The sequence below is a fragment of the Phoca vitulina genome, unplaced genomic scaffold (assembly GCF_004348235.1).
Source record: "Phoca vitulina isolate PV1807 unplaced genomic scaffold, GSC_HSeal_1.0 scaffold13, whole genome shotgun sequence".
NCBI classification, from domain to species: domain Eukaryota; kingdom Metazoa; phylum Chordata; class Mammalia; order Carnivora; family Phocidae; genus Phoca; species Phoca vitulina.
The window spans coordinates 4,494,165-4,514,270 of record NW_022589716.1 but is presented as its reverse complement, the minus strand read 5'-3'; the positions used below and the strand labels follow the sequence as shown (position 1 = coordinate 4,514,270).

Below are 20,106 nucleotides of genomic sequence, written 5' to 3'. Positions count from 1 at the left end.
AGAGGAGAATGGAAAAATCCACAATTACAGCTGAAGACTTCAATATCTCCCTCAGAATGAAGGACAGAACTAGACAGGAGTTAGCATTCAACATCACCCAACAGAACCTAATTGACATTTACAGAACACTCTACCCCAAAACAGTCAAATCCACATTATTCTCAAACCAGATGCCAAGACAGATCATATTCTGGGCTGTGAAACAAACCTCAAGAATTGAAATCTGTGATATAATAAGAAATATATGTGTATAACATCTCCATCCTCATTATTGGTGCAAGGCTCCAAAAATCCTTAGAATTTCCTGATAGGAGGTGGGGTTTTTTTGTCATTCAAAAGGACCCCTTTTGGGCATACCTGAGGTGACCTGGGGTGGGGCCCCTAGATAGGCTCAGGATGGGGATGGTCATCAGAAAGACAAATAGAGGACTAGGACTTTCAGCCACACCTGCCAACCTCTGGAAAGGAAGAGAAGGGGTGGGGGGAGCTGGAGATTAAGCTCCATAAAAACTCTTGAACAACGGGATTTGATGAGCTTCTGGGATCATAAATCGGCCAGAAGAGTGGCCCATTCCAGTTCCATCAGGACAAAAGCTCCTGTGGTTTGGCCCCTCTGCACCCCATGCAGGCAGAAGGCAGCAGTGAAGCCAACCAGTCCAGGGCTTTTCTTTGTTGGAAGATTCTTGATGACTGATTCAATCTCCTTCAGAGTCATAGGTCTATTCAGATTTCCTAGTTCTTTGTGATTCAGTTTTGGCAGGTTTTGTTTCTAGGAATTTAACCATTTCATCTATATTCTCCTAATTTAGTAATCGGAGTCTTTTTCTTTCTTAGTCAATTCTAGGCAAAGGTTTGTCAATTTTGTTATCTTTTTGAAGACCCAACTTTTGGTTTTGTTAGTTTTCTCTACTGTTTTTCTATTCTCTATTTCACTGATATCTGCTCTAATCTTTATTATTTCCCTCTCTGTGCTAGCTTTGGATTTAGTTTTTTCTCCCTTTTCTGGTTCCTTAAGTTGTTAAGTTAGGCTGTTGACTTGACATCTTTCTTGTGTTTTGATGTTAGCACACGTAGTTATACATGTCCCCCGTAGTGCTGCTTCTGCTGCATCCCAGAAGGACTGGTATGTTGTGTTTCCTTGTTCATTTGTCTCAAAGTATTTTCCAATGTCCCTGTGATTTCTTTGAGTCACTGGTTGTTTAAGAATGTGTTGTTTAATTTCCTCTTCAGCCCACTGTGGTCACAGAAAATACCTTGTATGATATCTATCTTTTAAAATCTACTGAGACTTAATTTGTGGGTGTCCTACGGTATCGGGATGTGGTCAGTAGAATATCCACTCCCTAAATCCCTTGAACATGTAAACATGTTAGTTTAGTAGCTAAAAGAATTTTGCAGATGTAGTTAAAATAGGGAGACTATCCTACATTATGCAGGTGAGCCCAACGTAATCAATCACATGGGCTGGTAAGGGCAGATACCTTTCTTCTGCTGGAGTCAGAGAGACACAGCAAAAGGAGGACGTCAGAGGGATTGGAAGCATGAGAGGGACCCAACCACTGGAGAAGCCATATAGAGAACACAGGAGGAGTGTGGGCAGCCTCAAAGCAGCAAACACTGGTCCCCGGCTGATAGCCAGCAAAGACATGAGTACCTGGTCCTACAACCACCAAGGAACTAAACTCAGCCAACACCCCGAATGAGGTAGAAAGCAGATTCCTTCTCAACATGCAGCAAGGAACACAGCTCTGCCGACACCATGATGCTGGCCTTGTAAGACCCCAAACGGAGGACCCTGTGAAGCCCACCCAAATTTCTGGCTTACTAAAACTGTGAGATAATAAGTTTGTGTTTTTTAAGATGCTAAGCTTGTGGTCATTTTTATGGTAGCAATAGAAAACTAATATGGGGGACGTGTCTAGGATAAAAATAGCTATGAAAAACATTCTTGCAACAACCAGGAAATTCACATATGGATTGCATATAAGATAATATCATGGAACTACTGTTAATTTTTTTTTAGTTGTCAAATGGTATTCTGGTTATGTAGGAGGACGTCTTAAGTCTTCAGACAGGAATAACCGAAGTACTTAGGAGCAAAGCACCACTGTGTCTGCAAGTTATGAAGCAAATATGGCAAAATGTAAATGATTGTTGAATCCAGGTGAAGGCAAATAAATGTTCAAAAACATTTTATAAATCGTTGGAGAAAAAAAATGTCCAGTTAAAGAAGCCAGACACATAAGAACACATACTAGGGGCACTTGGCTGGCTCAGTCAGAAGAGCATGCGACTCTTGATCTTGGGGTCGTGAGTTCGAGCCCCATGTTGGGTATAGAGATTACTATTAAAAAAAACACACACTATGTGAGTCCATTTATGTGACTGTTTAAAAAACATATGTCGTGGTAAAATTATATTGCAAACAAGGCAGTGATGATCACCGATGTCAGAACAGTGGTTACTTGTAGTGGGGAGAGACAAAGTTGTGAACGGAAAAGGTCAGAGAGAGCTTGTGGGTGCTGGTGAAGTTTTATTTTGCAACCTAGGCAGTCGCCATACAAACATGTTTTATGCTCTAGCCTATATATGTGTAATATCTCACAATTTAAGAAGTTATTAAAATAAATCTTGTATTTGCAAAAACACTGTCAACTTTTTCAAAATTTGTTTTTATTATTCAGTTATGCTCTACCTTATGCCAAAAATAATTGAGGATAGGCCTGTATTTTGATTGCTACCTAATAAGGTTTGGGAGCATGATCCTTCCTAAGATCCTTTTTTTCTGAATAGAAAAACAAAATCACAGGTCTGTGGTACAAGAAACTCTGAGAGTGGGGCCCAGAAATCTGTGCTTTAACAAGCTCTCTTGGTGATTCTGATGCTCACCAAGTTTAAGAACGCTGGTGCAAGTACACATGTAAATAATCCTTGTTATTTTCATGGAGTAACAACTTCATCCTCAAGATCTTCTAGATCTTGCTTCCCAGCACGCTTAAAGTCCACAGTCCCCACACAGCCACAGGCACGCACGCTGTCAAAGGTTGTACCCGGCTGATGTGCAAGAGGGACCTGGAGGCCTGATTGAGCTGTGAAGAGAAGGGTTTTGTACTCTTAATTCCTAAGACATTTAAAGAGTGATCTAAGAGTTCTCTCTTCAATAACCATAAGAAACATTCCCTCGGAGAGAAGCTGAGGCTCAGAGAGGCAACGGATGATGCCCACCACGTGTGAGTGGCAAGACCCATCACCAAAATCCAGGCCCCGGAGAGGAGTGGGTAATTCCAGAATGTGCATCCTCGGCGGGGATGGCCTGACTGAGCTCATGACCACCAGTGGGGGTGGACCTTGGATAAAACTAACTACTTCCTTGAATAACCAAATCCACAGAGGGGCCCAGGGGACCTGCTTCTTCAGTTAGGGCTGAAGCATCCAAGAATGCTATCCTGGTTGAAGCCATGAACATGGACATGTAACCAGTGGACCGGCACAGCTCTGCACCAGGTCAGAGGCACGTGTGCTCTGCATTCATGAGACGACCACAGCCCTGAGCACCAACCTTGTGCACCAGCACCAACCTCCCTGTGAGCAGCTAAGCGCTGAAGGCTGCTGCCAATTCACTTCAGCTACAACAAAGATAACCCCTTTTCCCTCCTGCCCAGAGGAAAACCTCCGGAAAAAGGTTAATTTTCTGCCTCTACCAGACAAACCACTTCACCTCTGCCAGGGCTTGAAAGAAGACTCGGAGAGTCACTTTGAGGGCCTGTTCCACGTTGTCAAGGCAACCACGGCTCCCAGCTCTCGCCACGGGAATCTTCCCAACCATGTGTTCAGGCCCTCGCTTGCCCCCAGGTTCTTTTTGTTTTAAGCTCTTCTTTAAATTCTTCTAAAACAAGGGCGCCTGGGTGGCTCAGTCAGTTGAGCGTCTGCCTTCGGCTCAGGTCATGATCCCAGGATCCTGGGATCGAGTCCCGCATCGGGCTCCCTGCTCTGTGGGGAGCCTGCTTCTCCCTCTCCTCCCCACTTGTGCTCTCTCACTATCTCTGTCTCTATCTCTGTCTCTCTCTCTCAAATAAATAAAATCTAAAAAATAAAAAAATAAAAAATAAATAAAATAAAATAAATTCTTCTAAAACAAAAACCGTTAGAAATATATCTTTCTACTCTCTCTGAGCCCTTGTTATTTCCTGGAGTTTAATCTTTCTTATCAGATGTCCGGTCCTCTACGTAAACAAAATGCCAAGGTTAAGGGCCTTGAAGCAAACATAATTTTCACTTTGTAATCATACAAATCGTGCTGCCTTTGAAAGTAAACTCATGCAGGTATGGTCCAAAGAGCTTGTGTGTTTTGCAGGAAAAGAGGGTGATAACAACAGGGCAGGGGGAGGTAGGGCCAAACAAAGACCAGCAGGGGTGCAGGCTGACAAGAAGCTGGAGTCTCAGGAGAAAGAGACGTTTACAAGACAACCAGCCCAATCTGCAAGAGGACTGGTACTCCGTGATGTTAGGGGACTGTCCTTCACTGCTTCAGCTGTGACAACAGGAACGTGAAGGGGGAAAGGAGGGAGGGAAGGAGGAAAAAGCCTGCCTTCAGCTTCTAGCAATCCATACTGAATTCTTTACAGATAAAGTTATCTGACCTCTTGTGTGCTGCAAAGTGATTCAGAGCGGAAGGTCTGGATGAAGTCAGACTGGTCACAAAACAGCAACTGTTGAAGCCGGGCGACAAGTGCTTGGAGGTCCTCTATACCAGGCTCATTTTTTGAGTGTAAACTGGAATTTTTCCATCATAAAAAATGAACAAAAACACAGAAAGAGAGAGAGAGAGAGCAGAGAAAGAAAAGAGGGGGGAGAGCTGGAAATGAAAGCAGGCAAGTCAAGGTAAGGGGTGAGAGCGAACAAGGGAACAGAAAGAGGATAGTGAAAGGAAAGAGAGATGGAGAGACCTGTGCACATGGTGGAGATCCCCTCGGCACCCCAGCGGCCCTCCTACTTTATGTAGGCTGTGCGGAACTGCCGGACAAAACCGGGAAAAACTCAAAGGCACCGAAAGCCTATCCTGGTAAAAACTCTGATAGAGGGGCGCCTGGGTGGCTCAGTCATTAAGCATGTGCCTTCGGCTCAGGTCATGATCCCAGGGTCCTGGGATGGAGCCCCACATCGGGCTCCCTGCTCGGCGGGAAGCCTGCTTCTCCCTCTCCCACTCCCCCTGCTTGTGTTCCCTCTCTCGCTGTGTCTCTCTCTGTCAGATAAATAAATAAAATCTTAAAAAAAAAAAAAAACAACTCTGATAGAGCGCAGTTGCGACGTGCCTCCTGTTCTGGCTCCATGGAAGCCACACTCCACGCCTTTCTCAGCCCGCGCAGCCTGCCTTCGGGACGCTGGGGATGACTGTCTTAGGGGGCAGTAATTCCGGAGTTTGCCTGACCCCGCTGGGACTGATGGGCAAAGCTGTCAGTCTTTATTCCTGGGCACCAACATGTACAGAAGAAGACAAGGAGGAAATGAGACAAAGGGATTAAAAATCCAATGAAAATGAGTGTAAATAAAAACTCCTAAGATCTCCACAATAAAGAAACTCAGCGAGAGTCAATTCATGATTGCTCCAGTATGGGAGAGTAAGAAAAATTAATCCAAACACGGTTTATGCCAAGTCCTGGAATATGTTTCCGTTTTGTCTTGTTTTGCTTTGATTGTACGATGGAGTATGAGTGTGTTTGGGGATTGCTTAGCAAGCACCATAAACAAATACCAAAGCCCTTCTCTGGCCGATTCCGCAGGCATTCCTTTGAATCCCATCTGGTTCGAACTTTTTTTTTTTCCCCTTCTTATACTTGTCCGAGTTTGAAGGCAACTCCTAGGGACTGCTCCCACAATTATCCAGGTGACTCCTGATAAAAATCGGGCCCCAGGGTCTACTTCAGCCAAGATGCACAGTGAAGGCCTGCTCTAGAACCAGCTCAGAGCACTAGTGAGAAGGCAGAGCACAAAGTCTGAGACACGCCCGCCTCAACGGGCCACACCAAACAACGTAAAAGCTAACTCTGTCATTTGTCACAAGGAACTCACAGGGCTGTCCCCTAGGACCAGCGGGTGACCACCGAGGCCGTCACCTGAACCCACGAGAGTAGAATGCAGCCGACACTGTCTCTACAGGAAGCCTGCCAAGAAGCACGTCCCTGTCTCTGACAACACAGTCTGGAATTTATTTCCTTTTGATTCTTCCCTTAGTAGATGTTCAGTCATTCAAATTCAGCTTTCGGCTTCTTACTTTCCTTCTTCTCGAGATGATACCAGCTGTTTCAAGAATAACATGTGAAAAAGTGAAACCCGGCGCGATGCTAACAGCAACATTTGATTCTCATTCTGGCTCACCAGACATGCCTGATCTCCAGAAATGTATACTTTTTTTTTTTTTTTTTAATCCCAAGAATTAAGCCTCTTATATAAGAATGATGAGAACGTAGCTTGAGAGCTGGACCATTCTTCCGGGAGTCTCACCCGGGAGAGGCGGGGAGAATGAGACCTGACCCGGGTTTTAAAGTGGGCTTTCTCCATCTGGGGAAAGAAGACAGCATTTCTGAGCTATCTTATCTTTAAAATATTGTTAATTGTCAGTTATCCATCTGCTGAATTATCCAGTTTTTATAAGACTTTGGGAATGTCACTTGCAAAGGGCACAGGTTTGCCTCGTCAATTAAATAAACTATTGCTCTACTTCTGACTCCGCTGCTCCATATGACCAACAGATTGTAACATTTAATCAGAAAGCACTGGTGTGGGGCGCCTGGGTGGCTCAGTCGGTTAAGCATCTGCCTTTGGGTCAGGTCATGATCTCAGGGTCCTGGGATCAAGCCCCATGTCGGGCTCCCTGCTTGGCGTGGAGCCTGCTTCCCCTTCTGCCTTCCCCTGCTCCTTCTCTCTTGCTCACTCACTCTCTCTCTCTCAAACAAATAAATAAAATCTTTTTTAAAAAATGACCAACGAATATAAAGACCGGGGACATGGGGACTACACCAGTACTGGAAACAACAGAAGGTGCTCCTGACGTGCCAGAAATGTCAAGGAATTTTGGCAGATGGAACCAAATTGAAGAAAAATACCATAAGCCAAACAGCACTGCCCACCCCCCCCACCCCCCCGCCGCCACGAACAGACTGGGTTCTTGAGAAGCAGGGCTCTGCCACCTCTTACTTGAAAGGGCAAAGTCCTGAGGGGACAGCGGGCCACGGGCAAACAGAAAGCCCACAAAGACCCCTCTGGGTCAGTCAGGTCAGGGGTATCTGTGATGCCACAACTCATTGCTGGGTAAAGATCAGACCAAAGGGAAAGATGCACCAGGAGCGGTGGATTCCCCAAACCCAGAAAGGAATCAATGATGCAGAGACTATGAAGGAGCTTCCCTTCCCCTCCCCTCAGGCTGCTGGATCTCTAACTTGATATATTAGTCCACGTCACTGAGCAAATACGGGAGAAAATCCACAAGGTATCTATGAAGAGATCCTGAAACAAACAAGGACAACACGGCATTCCTACTTGTAAAAAAGACTCAGTGCAGGAAGCAAAAATAATTTTTTAAGAGCATCTCCTTATAGCCTCAAAGCTTCTGAACATATACGGGCTGTGCCGATGAGGTAAGACGGTGAAAGAAGAAGAAAATAAAGAAGAGGCTTGAGAAAGAAACTGGGAACTGAATGAGGTAAGAAAAAACACGACTAAATCTAAAAATACAAAAGCCAAATGAGTATCTGCATTAGAAACCACACAAAGCGGCACTGATTCGATAGAAACTGGCCCAGTGATGTGGAAAGCAAACAAGAGAAGTTCTCCCAAGAGGTAGAGAAGAACAAAGGGACCAAGGTCATGAGGGAGACAGACAAACAAAGGAGGACGGTGAGCAGAGCGCGCGTACCAAGTCGAGGTTCTTGGGAACCAGAGCCCATAAAACTGCCGCAGGGAAGGACCCACAACTGCAGATTGAAAGGGGTCACTCAGCACCCAAAATTCAAGCGGAAGGACGAAACTGGGATACGCTCGGATGAAAACTTGAAACGGCAGGTGCAGAGACAGGAAGAACCTGACGAGCATCAAATGGGGGTATAAAGATTACTGCATGTACGAATGGACCGAATGGACCGTCTGGGCTGGCCTCAGACTTCCCTCCCAAAGGCCAGCGGGTCAGAAGCTGGTGGTTACATAAATTCCACATGGGATTAAGCCACACAGAACGATTACTACTGCACACGCCCCAGCGACTGTGTGTAAAACTGGCGAAATCTGAATGAGGTTTGTACTCTAGTTAATAGTCTCATGCCAGTGTCATTTTCCTGGTTTTGATATTATATTATATTGTAGTTCTATCCAATGTTCTCATTGGGGCAAGCTGGGCGCAGGGTACCTGGGATCTCTGTACTACTTGGCAACTTCCTGTAAGTCTATAATTTTTTTTTTTTTAAAAAGTAGGTCCAGCATCAAGGTCCACTACAGAAATCTGAAAGAAAAAAGAATTCCATACCCCAATAAACTCCTGTTCACATGTGAAAGCAAAGGATAGTCATTCTCCGTTATGAAGACAAGGTATGATGCCAGAAAAAGAGTCAAAATAAAATTTTCACAAATCCAGATTTTTTAAATGGGCGGACATGGTCTAAAAAGGTCTACTGATGAGCACTGAAACCAGCTAAGGAGACTTCAATTTGAATAACTGTTATGGATGTGATTTTAAAACTAGCAGCAAACATAATGTTTAAGAAATAATACATGATCAGAAAATGTATAATATAAAGAATAAATTATGCCTAAAAACTATAAGGGGCGCCTGGGTGGCTCAGTTGGTTAAGCATCCAACTCTTGGTTTTAGCTCAGGTCATGATCTCAGGGTCGTGAGATCAAGTCCTGAGTCAGCTCTGCACTCAGCACAGAGTTGGCTTGAGATTCTCTTTCCCTCTCTCTCTGCCCCTCCCCCACCGGCTCATGCCCGCTTGCTCTTTCTATCGCTCAAATAAATAAAATCTAAAAAAAAAGAAAAAAGAAAAGAACAAACACTCGTTACCTGTGTGGGCAAAAGACATGATTAGATCATCCACACACACACCCCAAATTCAAACATCCATTAAACACATGAAAAAAAAAACCTCCCAATCATGAACAATGAAAGAAATACAGACGAAAACATCTCTGTAAACAACTTGAGAGTAAATCTGTTTGGTCTTCAAACCTTCACAATACCACAAGACAAATAATACCTTTAAGTTTCCTTTAAGTACTTATATAAGCCTTAGACTTGATCATGGCTTTTCTGAGAGTTCACATTAAAGAAATAATAAAAAATGGTGTATCAAGATTTCTGCTCCGGGGCACCTGGGTGGTTCAGTCGGTTAAGTGGCTGCCTTCGCCTCAGGTCATGATCCCAGGGTCCTGGGATTGAGCCCCATGTTGGGCTCCTTCCTCAGCAGGGAGCCTGCTTCTCCCTCTCCCCCTGCCTGCCACTCCACCTGCTTGTGCTCTCCCTCTCCCTATCTCTAGCAAATAAATAAATAAAGAATCTTTATAAAAAAGATTTCTGCTCCAAGACTGGGGGACGAATATAGCAAATTGGTCAGCGAATTAGCCAAGCCCTGCCTGCTTGAGTGACCAGCAATAAAATGATGTCAATAAAAGTATTTTCATTTTAGAGCTTACTAGGGACCCAAAGAGATAATTATGGGTGCCTGGCCCATGGTTTAAGTGCTCAGTAACCATTAGACAGTGGTAGCAGCAGAGATGTATTTATCTACAACACTGCACAACAGGTTCAAAACCCCTGATCTGAAATGCTTGCAGTCAAATGTCCCTCAGCATTAAGACCTTTTTGGATATACGGAGTGCCTGGGTGGCTCAGTCGGTTAAGTGTCTGCTTTCGGCTCAGCTCATGATCCCGGAGTCCTGGGATCGAGTCCCGCATCGGGCTCCCTGCTCAGCAGGAAGTCTGCTTCTCCCTCTGACTCTATCCCCTCTTGTGCTCTCTCTCAAATAAATAAATAAAATCTTAAAAAAAAATTTAAATTTAAATTAAAAAAAAAAAGACCTTTTTGTATATCAAAAAATAATAGCATATTTACCCAACGAGGTCTGGGAGAGTACCTGGTAATCAGTTATATTACTATTCCTATAGGAACATATATGAATATTCATTCTAAGTAAGATAAATACCAGTTCAGGTCAGGTTTTGCAGTAGACTGAATTAAAAAAAAATTTCAGTTTTTAGAGCTTTCTGGACTTCAGATTTGCACGGAAGGGACTGAGTACCCATATTTATAATAGAGAAACATTAAAATCTATCTAAATGTACGATAATAAGGGATAAGTTACATAAATTACAATAGTCATAAGATGGAAAACTAGACTGCTCTAAAAAGTCATTTTTTCAAAGAATATTTAATAAAATGGGAAAATGTTCATGAATAATAGGTAAAAAAAAAAAGGCAAGATAAAAACACGCATTATGAATTCAACTTTGCAAAAGGAAGTTACATAGATGCTTATAATTCCAGAATAAAAGACACAAGGAACCATACCAGGATGTTAAATTAGCCACACTGACTTACGTTCTTCTTTAGACTTTTCTGTATTTTCTAATCTTCTATGATAATCCGCTAATATTTTGAACCATTTAATGGCTAATGTTCCTGTACAGGACTAGAGAGTTACCAAGTCCATCTCTGCCCTCAAGGAATCTAGAATCTCATCTCTGGAGAGCTCCGGCCAGGACTCAGGTGTCTGTGCATCAGACTGCATTTGGTTCGCGGTTCCCCACTAGCACCTCAGGACAATGGGACCAGGCCACCAGGACTTTTTCACACCTCCACCAAATGAAACACTTGATAACCTTGCAAGTCAAGCCAGTGGTAAAAATGGCATCAGTGATGTAACGAGAACTTGATTCAGCTCATGACCTTATCTAAAGAAGCTACCAGAAAAAAACAAAAAGGCCTGTTGAAATGTGTTTGCTCTCTTTCACTGTACTCATCAAATCTCCATTATTTAAGAAATTGCTGAAGGAGGAAAAGATCGTATTTGGGTTTGTTCCAGGTGCTTCTCATGGGGAAGAGGATGTGAACTTGACCTTGACAGGTCCAGCAATGAAAACGTCAATCATTTTGTGGAGCATATGGATGCTAAGAGGGATCGTGACATTGGATGGTCCAGTGAAGGGACAGGCAGGAATCCCTCCTACCAAACAGGCCACCAGTGTCCAAGGGGGTGGGCCTCTGGCTGGAGCGCTGAAGGGCTCAGTTCCCAGTTTACTGAATAGTCCTAACACCCAGGTGGTCTTCATGAACTCCTCCCACACCTGGAATTCTCCACTGGTTTAGTACAGTTCAAAAGCATTTTACACCAAAATGCCACTTGTGACGCAAGCATTACGAGCTGTTATGAGACTTAATTTTGGACTTGGAACAAAGGTAAATAGATGGTCAGTCAACTTAACACCTAACCACCCAAAAAACCCCGATGGGTGGTTAGTTAAATCACGTTTATAGAGATTCCAATAGTCTTTTTAAAATATTGCAGAGAAGAGGAGAAATCCACATGTAAAGCTTTTGACACACATAAATTCTAGTCAGCTGTAGAGTAAGTTAACTCTCTTACCTTAATCCCATAGAAAATTACTTGTTTGCAGGCAGACTGTCCTCCGGGAATATTTTTTCATTTGTGGAGTGCTTGCTAATCCTTCCCTCCCTCCCTTCCCCTCTCACAACCCAAAGAGGAGAAACATAAAGTGTGCATGATCTCCTGTGTAGCTGGGACCTTCATAAAAATGAAACACTTCCAGGAGAAAGGGCTGACTTACCCTATCCCAGCTGAAACACAGGCCCAGTCGATCAAGCTGCTTCCTCATGTGTTCAATATTACTGTGAAACAGAGGGAAGAAAGTTTGGTTTTCAGAGGGGGGAAAGTCACAGACAAACCATTCTTTGAGAATGTGAAGGGAAACTGTAAAAGTCTAGATTATTCAAGAGGGCTTCCAATGTTGCTTTGCCCCGGCAAAAAAAAAAAAAAAAAAATTAATCACTAAGAATTAACGAAAGTATCAGCGTATTAGAATTAGAAGACACCTATTCTTCGGATTCATACAGAATCCACTAGAAACCACAATGGTCTTTGGCCCTGGGGACTGGCCCTTCCTCTGGCCATGATAGGCAACCCCTTTGGTATGTGCACTCCCGGCCCATCCATACATCTGTATTCCGCACAAATTTAAGCCAAGCATGTATAAGTTTAAAATCAACTGAAGAGAAAAACCCTAATGTGCAAATTGTGGGAATCCAAAAGAAACCTGCTTTCGTGCTTATCAGTCAAAACCTAAAATCTAAAACTGTCCAATAATTGGGATGGGGGGAGAAAAGCGAATGAATCAACTTTAATATAATATGAAATAAGGTGATAACATCACTTTTTTTTCTTTCCCCTAGGTAATCTCTGCTTAGCCAACAATAGCTTATTTTATGCCAGGCTTTGTGCTAGACATTTCGCGGAAAAGTGCTTGCTATGGACAATGTTTATGTCCCCGCAGAGTTTGTCTGTTGAAATCTAATCTCCAAGGTGATGGTATTTAGAGGTGAGGACTTTGGAAGGTGATGAGGTCATGTGGGGGAAGCTCTCTTGAATAGGAGCAGAGCCTTTATGAAATAGACGCCAGAGAGCTTCCTTGCCCCTTCTGCCATGTGGGGACACAAAGATGGCCATCTGTGAACCAGGAAGGAGGGTCTTCTCTATACACCAAATCTGCAGGTGCCTTGGTCTTGGACTTCCCAGCCTCCAGAACTATGAGAAAGAAATGTCTATTGTTTATAAGCCAACCCAGACTATGGCATTTTTGTTACAGTAGCCAACGAAGATGGTGCTTAATCTTTATCCATTCAGATGAGGTAGGAACGATGACTATCCCTTTTGTAAAGACAAATAAACTGAAGCACAGAGACATTAAGTAATTTTCTCAAGGTGATTAGCAAGCAAGAAGGAAAGGCAGGTTTTGCACCGAGGTGGCCTGAATCAGGGGCCATCTTCTTAATGGCTATTTTCTCCATGGAGGGTTTGGGAAACTTCTTCTGTAAAGGGCCAGATGGTAAATGTTTTCAGCTTTGTGAGCCATATGTCTACCACAACAACTCAACTCTGCCCCTGTATCATGAAAGCAGCCATGTAAACAAATGGGTATGGCTGTGTTCCAATAAAACTTTATTTACAAAATCAGGCAGGGCCAAATCTGGCCCACGGGCCCTAATTTGCCAATCCTCGGTCTAGCTTACATCAATTTTGTGCCATATTTGATCCACTTTATTTTATTATCTTTTCTTCCTTTTTTCATTACTCCCATTTAATCTAGAACTCACCATAACTGAAAAAGTGGGAACTAAGGGTTAAGAGAAAAAAAAAGTGGATGGTACAGTGGATGTTTTTCAAAAGTAGGCTCGGGCAAGATAAAGCAAAGGGAGGTCAAAGACAATGGGGACAGGCCCTGGAACTGCCCTTCTAGATCTCTTGAGGCACGGAGTGGGGAAAGGCCCCAGATCTTTGTGAAAGAGGCTGATGGAGTGAGCCCAGAACATTCCACTGGGTTCTGGGATGAAGGATGGGCACTGCTGGCCCACATGTACGTGAAAGCCTGAGGCACAGGTGGAATTGGGAACGTGTCCCCCTTGGAGAAAGCCATCCCCGAAATATATTGGCCATATATTTCTATATTGAATGTCTAAGTTCCCCTTGCTCTGGAATGGTGAAGGCAAAAATTAACAGAATTCTCAGAGAAAATTACAATGTGGAATTTGGATATAGCTCACACTGTGGTCAAGCAGATGAGAAGCATTGTGAACAAATGCAACCCTCTCCTTCTTTTTCCTTCCAAATGCAAATACTCAAGGGAAGAATAACTTTGTAACAACAAAGCATCAAAATGAACACATGAATGAATACCCAGAACCTTCTTTGGGACTTCTCAGTTAAGAATACAGCACGCTAGAAGACAAACGCCAATATATACAATCCTGTTCATCGCTTGGCAGACTGCAGTGTTTTGTTTGCTTCGCTATCTGTTTCTCATGCACAGATTAAAATATTTTTTTAAGGTTTCTGTATAGAAGTATTTGAAGACGCCTGTAGATACATACCTTTGCGTCCAACTTTCTGGATGTAGATTCCTCTCAATCGCTGCATTTTCAGCAGGCAGTCCAAAGGCATCCCATCCCATGGGGTTGATGACCTAGCATCCAGAAGAGAGACATCAGCCATGGCGGATTGCTAACACCTCTATCCGTATTGTCTTCCGGGCCATAAACAGGCATTCTCTCCTACTAACATGTCATATCCCTTTCTGGATGATTCCAGACTATGCTTCTGAAAGCCAGCTATCTACTAGGACATATGCTGAGGAGAGTATTTAGAAGGTTATACACCAAGGTGCTCATAGCCGTTATCTCTGAGTAGACTCTTCTTTGTGACTACTCTACTTTCTTCTTGTCTGTATTGTCTATAATGAAACCAAACTGTTTTTCTAAATTATAGGTGTTTTTTTTAATTTCCAAAATGCGTACATGTAAAAATGTATAGGCATTTAAAATGCTCACCTCGTATTACTATCTTCCAATGGAGGAGCTGTGCCGTCCAATATGGTAGCCACTGGCCACATGTGCTTATGTAAATTTAAACTTAAATTAATTAAAATTAAAAATTCATCAGTCCCTCAGTCGCACTAGCCACCGTTCAAGAGCGCAACAGCCACTTTGAATCACTCCCTGGAAGATGTTCCTATTCTCTGACGAATAAGGAAGCCTAAAATCTTAGAGCTCAAAAAGGCTTTTGAGATCTGTCCTCCAGCCCTAACCCCCTTTAATTTCACAGTTTAAGCAACGTGGCCCAGCAAGAGTGAGCAGCCTAGCTGGATAACACCAGAAGCAATTACCTTCAGCCGGGATGGGCCAGTAAGGCGTTCACTTCTGCAAATGGACAGCAGTTACAGCTCAGCGGGCAGCTTCTGTCCACCTACTTTACATGCTGTGAATGGGAACAATGGCTTGAAACACGCACCGTGGCACCAAGGGACAGCCTTGTTTGTAACCATATAGACAACCTGAGCTTGGGTTCACACACATTGCCTTGGGATAACGATGGATACTCAGAGGTATCAATCACCTCATCACCCACGCGTACCACCACAGGCCATTTTCCACTAAAGAAATAGGTCTTGTTTTCTTTCCTAAAAATACTTTTCCCTCTGATATGTGAAGTAATGCATATTCACTATACAGAGAGAAATACTCAGAAGAAAACAAAACTCACTTGTAATTCTACCAGACAGCCATACATAACCAGTTAAATTTGGTAAATTTATATCTAATTTTTAGAGATAGGGATCATATTTTATATATATATATACATATATATATATATATGACAGGAATACATATATATATGTGATAGAGATAGGGATCATATCATTTATATATAAAGAGAGAGAGAAAAAATATATATATTTTATCTCTTATTTCCTTCCCACTGCGCACCTGGGGTTTTCTTCCATCTTTCTGTCTGGCCCAAGGACTCTCTGAGGTGCACATGCGTATCGCCCACGGCCATCCTGCCTCAGGTCCATAGGCACCTATGATTCGAAGTATCCCAAACCCCTTTGGCTAATGAGTGGGAAACACCAACAAAGGCTCGCTCTTCAGGAGGCTGTGTGGTCTGAGGGGAAAAGTCCCAAACCCAAGCCTGCCATTTACTGGCACTGGGACCCGAGGCACATTACTTACTCAGACTCTCAACTCACACTTGTGACTGAAAGCAGCCACCTTGCGCTGAGGATTATATGCCATATCGGTGGTGCGCTCAGCATGGCGCCCGGTCCACGCACCCGAGACATGGGGGCGCTGGCTACATGGCAGCTGCCGTCATCTGGTACCCCTGGTCTGCAGCACCCACACGTGGCACATCACTAGTTCCCCTGGCAACATTTCAGCCGTGTCACTGGCCAGAGGTATCACAGTGGCCCTCTGACAGCAGGTAGGGAGACGCCTTGACCTCACACACGTCCTGAACGTGGCTTACTCATGGCAACTGTCTGCAGCACGTTGGTGCCAGGCACTGGAAGTTCTTAACCAAACTGAACGGACCATGAGGTTTAAACGTGTGGGTCTTTTTAAAACATTCTCACATTCCCCAGGTATATCTGTTTTTTGTAGTTTTAGGAACCCAGCTAGACACAACCCAATCCAGTTGATCTTTCAGACCCAACCCGAGGTCTCTCTGCCTCTTGCTAAATGTGGCAGACTCCAAATGTTTCACCCTTCCGGACAGTGTCCCTGCCCTTCTGGAACCTGCTCCTCCTCCAACTTCACACAGTCCTGGTGGGGGCTGCCAATCACAAAACCTGCCCCTCTGGTTACGGGCCTGAACGTGGAGGTGGGATGCAAAATAGAACAGGAAGGCAACAGCACACTCTCTTCACTACTTTCTCCTTGGCCCGGAGGAACAAGGAGATGAGACCAACCGGGGCTCCAGGTGACCCCACCTTCCACCGGATGGAGGTGTCTGAGAAAACAAAGCTTGCATGGGGACCGAGACTGAGGGTACTGACATGCTGCCAGGACCTGGTCCCAATGCCCACGGGCTTGTTTCCCGCAACACTGCCTCTCATTCTATGAGCTACACCAGGGTCTGTAAACACGAACAAACTTCCCTTTTTGGCTTAAGCTGGGCTGGGCTGGGCTGCAGTCCTTGGGAGCCAAGAATCCTGAGTAAAACAAACACCTTTTAGGATACAGCTTTCTCTTCAGCATTGCTTAAGCCACAGATGAAAAACATTCCCTTGTATTAAACTATTAAGCTTCACAGATTTTTTCTCTCTTTTCCTTTAATTTTCAAAAGGTATAAACAAACAAATAAATAAATAAAATCAACCCCATGTCAGGGATTTGTCCTGGATTACTAGAAAGTTCTGCAGTACTTCCACGGACTGCACAGGAGTGTAAACTTCCAGCTGTGCTTGAATTCTCCTAGGGCCGCTTCACTGGCAGAAAAATGTAACTGTTGTGTAACTGCTCCAGGAGAAGGGGGAAAAACTTAATTACCACTTGGTTTCCTTGTGGGAGCTGCCAAAACGGCACCCGTTCAATCCTCCTGCCTATTAACATTCTGTTAGACGCTGTCCATATTTTTAAATAAAGTCAATACAGAGACTGTCACAAAAACCAGTCTGGATTTACGTAATATTTTTCTATTTTTGTTTTCAGATGAAATTCACATGAAAAGATATTCTTAGCCCACATGTTACCCAAGCTGTCTATGAAAAATCAAGCTGGAAAATCTTAAAGCTTCTTAATATTCCATTCTTACCGAAAATCGACAAAAAAGCAAATGCCTGCCCTAGCATACAGACTGTGGGAAGGCCTTTCTGCATCTTGAAGTCAGAATGGTTCCCTCTACCATGGGCCGGATCACTGGAATAAACGTTCCCATGAGCTAAGTTTCTACGGAACAGGAAAGGGGTCCTCTCACTCCTAGACCCTGGGTTTCCAGTGACCCAGGGACCAACCGCAGAACCCACTCTAATGCTATAGGAGACAATTCATGACTGTCAAGGGGGAACCAAGTGAAGACCTATAACAGGATCATGAAATACCAAAGCCCATTCCTTTCTCTGAGGCAGCAGGTTCTATCTGCTGGTCAAACTGTTACAGCCCATTTATGTAAAAGATACCATGTCAGGTGCTTCCTTTGCCAGCCTCCTTCGCCTCTTGGTCTCTTACACATCGTCCACATCGAATACCTCCAATCTAGGTCCGGGATGCCGGCTTTCTTGCCTGTGATTCCCTGTGGCCAAGACTGTCCAAAACATTCACCGGGAGGAACTCCAGACTCTCTTTTTAGGTTCTCAAATTCCTACCCCTTTCTTTCTTTCACTGTAACTTGGTTTAACCTTTAATGCTAGGGCCACCTGAGCCCGCTCAATTCCCTAGGAGTTAATTCTTCCTGGACGTGAGTGCTTTCTGCAGAAAAGGAACCAAGAAAAAGTCCTAGTAGCTCTAACTTGGAAATCTATAACATAAACTTCCAGTGTGTGAAAAACCATCATTTCCAGCCGTTCTTCTAACAAACACTCTAAGTATTTACAATTGAGTGAGAAGCCAAGGGGGACAGCAGAACAACCCCCAAGTCTGGAAGAGTGGGACACCGCCACCACCCCTAGACTGAAGGAAAAAAGTGGGAAGCAGAGGTAACAGAGCTCCAAGGCCAAGATCAGGTATAAAAACTGAAACACATGTGGATCTGCCCAGATGCAACTGGATTCCTGAAGAAGCTGCTGACCAGGGCAGAGAGAGAGAAATTCTCTGGCTTCTCCTTCCCTCCTGCACTCCAGTCTTGCCAGAATTTCTTACTGTCCAAAACCAGCTGGAGGCCAGCTGCCACCAGGGCTTGGGAAACGTGGTCTGCGGGGGTCAGTCCTTCTGCCGTACAAGGCAAAGCAGTGGGTGGAGCTGACAGCCGACTGGCCACGGGCCAGCCCGGCAACACCAGCAAGACCGCAAACCTACCACAATCTGAGATATCAAAGGGGAGTCAGGGCCAGCTACGGAAGAGGGGCAAACCCAGGGATCAGAGACCTGGCAAGTCAGACCAGAGCCGGACAGAAGGCGAGGGCTGGAGCTGGGGCGAGGCCAGCCTCTGTGTGGACAGAGTCACGTGTCCATGCCTCACCCTGACGGGGCCTTCTGCCGCCCCCTGAGCTGAGCGGTGGGCGTCCCAGGGCTGGCAGGCAGGATAGGATGGCAAGCAGATGAGAAGAAAGGGATACAGGAGAGAGCACAGTTACAAATGACAACGTGCAGACAAGGCTCGGAAGGGATACACACCGATACATGCCAGGGATCACTGCCCAGAAGGGCGTGGTCAGGGAGGAGGTGGTCAGAAGGGACTGTGGCCTCATCTATGTTGTATTTCTTCTTTTTAAAGGGGGGAATATGGAATGTTACGTACAATTTAAAAATACATTTTTTTTTTAAGAAGGAAAAAAAGAACAGGCAAAGATACAGTTCTTCCTCCAACACAGGAAATAAGATCAAGTAGAGGTAAGAAAACTTTTCAGGTAGAAGGGAAGGAAGCTGGGGCAGCTCGTCGTCTGCCTTCCTGATGGCAAGAGAAATAGCACAATTGTTGCTACAAAAGGGCCAGCCTATTCCCTAGGAATGACCAGCTTTCTCTCCTTTTCATCATAAAACAAAACTTTAGAGTTGAAACCAATGCAGCTTCTAACTGAGAGCAACCATGGTTACTGCTTCTCAAAAAATTGCTATTTTCAGAGAATGTCATGGTTTCTCTGGAGTAGATTCAATGCTTTATTTCCCAGAAATGAGAAACACAACATTTAATTTTGTTTAGCAAGTGTAACAACCCACCATTATTATAGACTGAGGATCAAAATGAAGCGAATACTTCAGAGTGAAGAACCCAAATGACAGTACCTAGGCCCAAAACAGAAGACCTCCCTTGGGAAGCTGGAGAGACGTGCCAAGCGGATAAATCAGCCAGTTTCTAATCAAGACACTGGACCAACAATTCATTCTTCCCTTCAAATGACATCGGAGAGGATAAGCCCTGGAAATCCACTCTCTACTTTTAGAAACTGCACAGAGTCAAAAATTTGACAACTAAATGCCATGCTATGCACCCTCTGGGCACTTCAAACACACTTGCTGACTGGTTGGCCGACTGAGAATTGATGAAACACGTATTATCATCCACTTGCTAAGAACTCCCCTCGCTTCCTGATATTTAGGGGTAATCACGTTATGATCACGCAGCAGCCAGACACAGAGCCTCAATTGACTTCCTCCTCCGCAGTGAATAGCAAAAAGGCCCAAGCAGAAAACCCAACTGGGCAGTGTGCGGAGGCTTTTGGCCTGAGTCCAATGAGTCCAAGCCCAACCCTGTGAGGGGGACTGGGCACCCTGATGCTGTCCTCACCCTGCTTTTGGCCCGGAGGGTGCCAGGGAAACCAGCCGGGGTGGGAGGTGGGTCATTTTATTTTCCAATCTCCTGTGCATACAACATACAAAGACACGACAAAATCAC

General features: G+C 44.4%; 1 protein-coding gene across 2 annotated transcripts in view; it reads right to left on the bottom strand.

Annotated features, from left to right (window-relative positions):
• The window catches only part of LARS2 (leucyl-tRNA synthetase 2, mitochondrial), a 195,453-nt gene that overhangs the window by 104,864 nt on the left and 70,483 nt on the right, over window positions 1-20,106 (bottom strand). For both annotated transcript variants that reach the window (XM_032412574.1, XM_032412573.1), the window contains exons 4-5: window positions 14,151-14,242; window positions 11,834-11,894 (exon numbers count right to left, since the gene is read on the bottom strand). In XM_032412574.1, coding sequence (XP_032268465.1) covers window positions 11,834-11,894; window positions 14,151-14,242 — 153 coding nt within the window. The remainder of the gene's footprint in view (window positions 1-11,833; window positions 11,895-14,150; window positions 14,243-20,106) is intronic.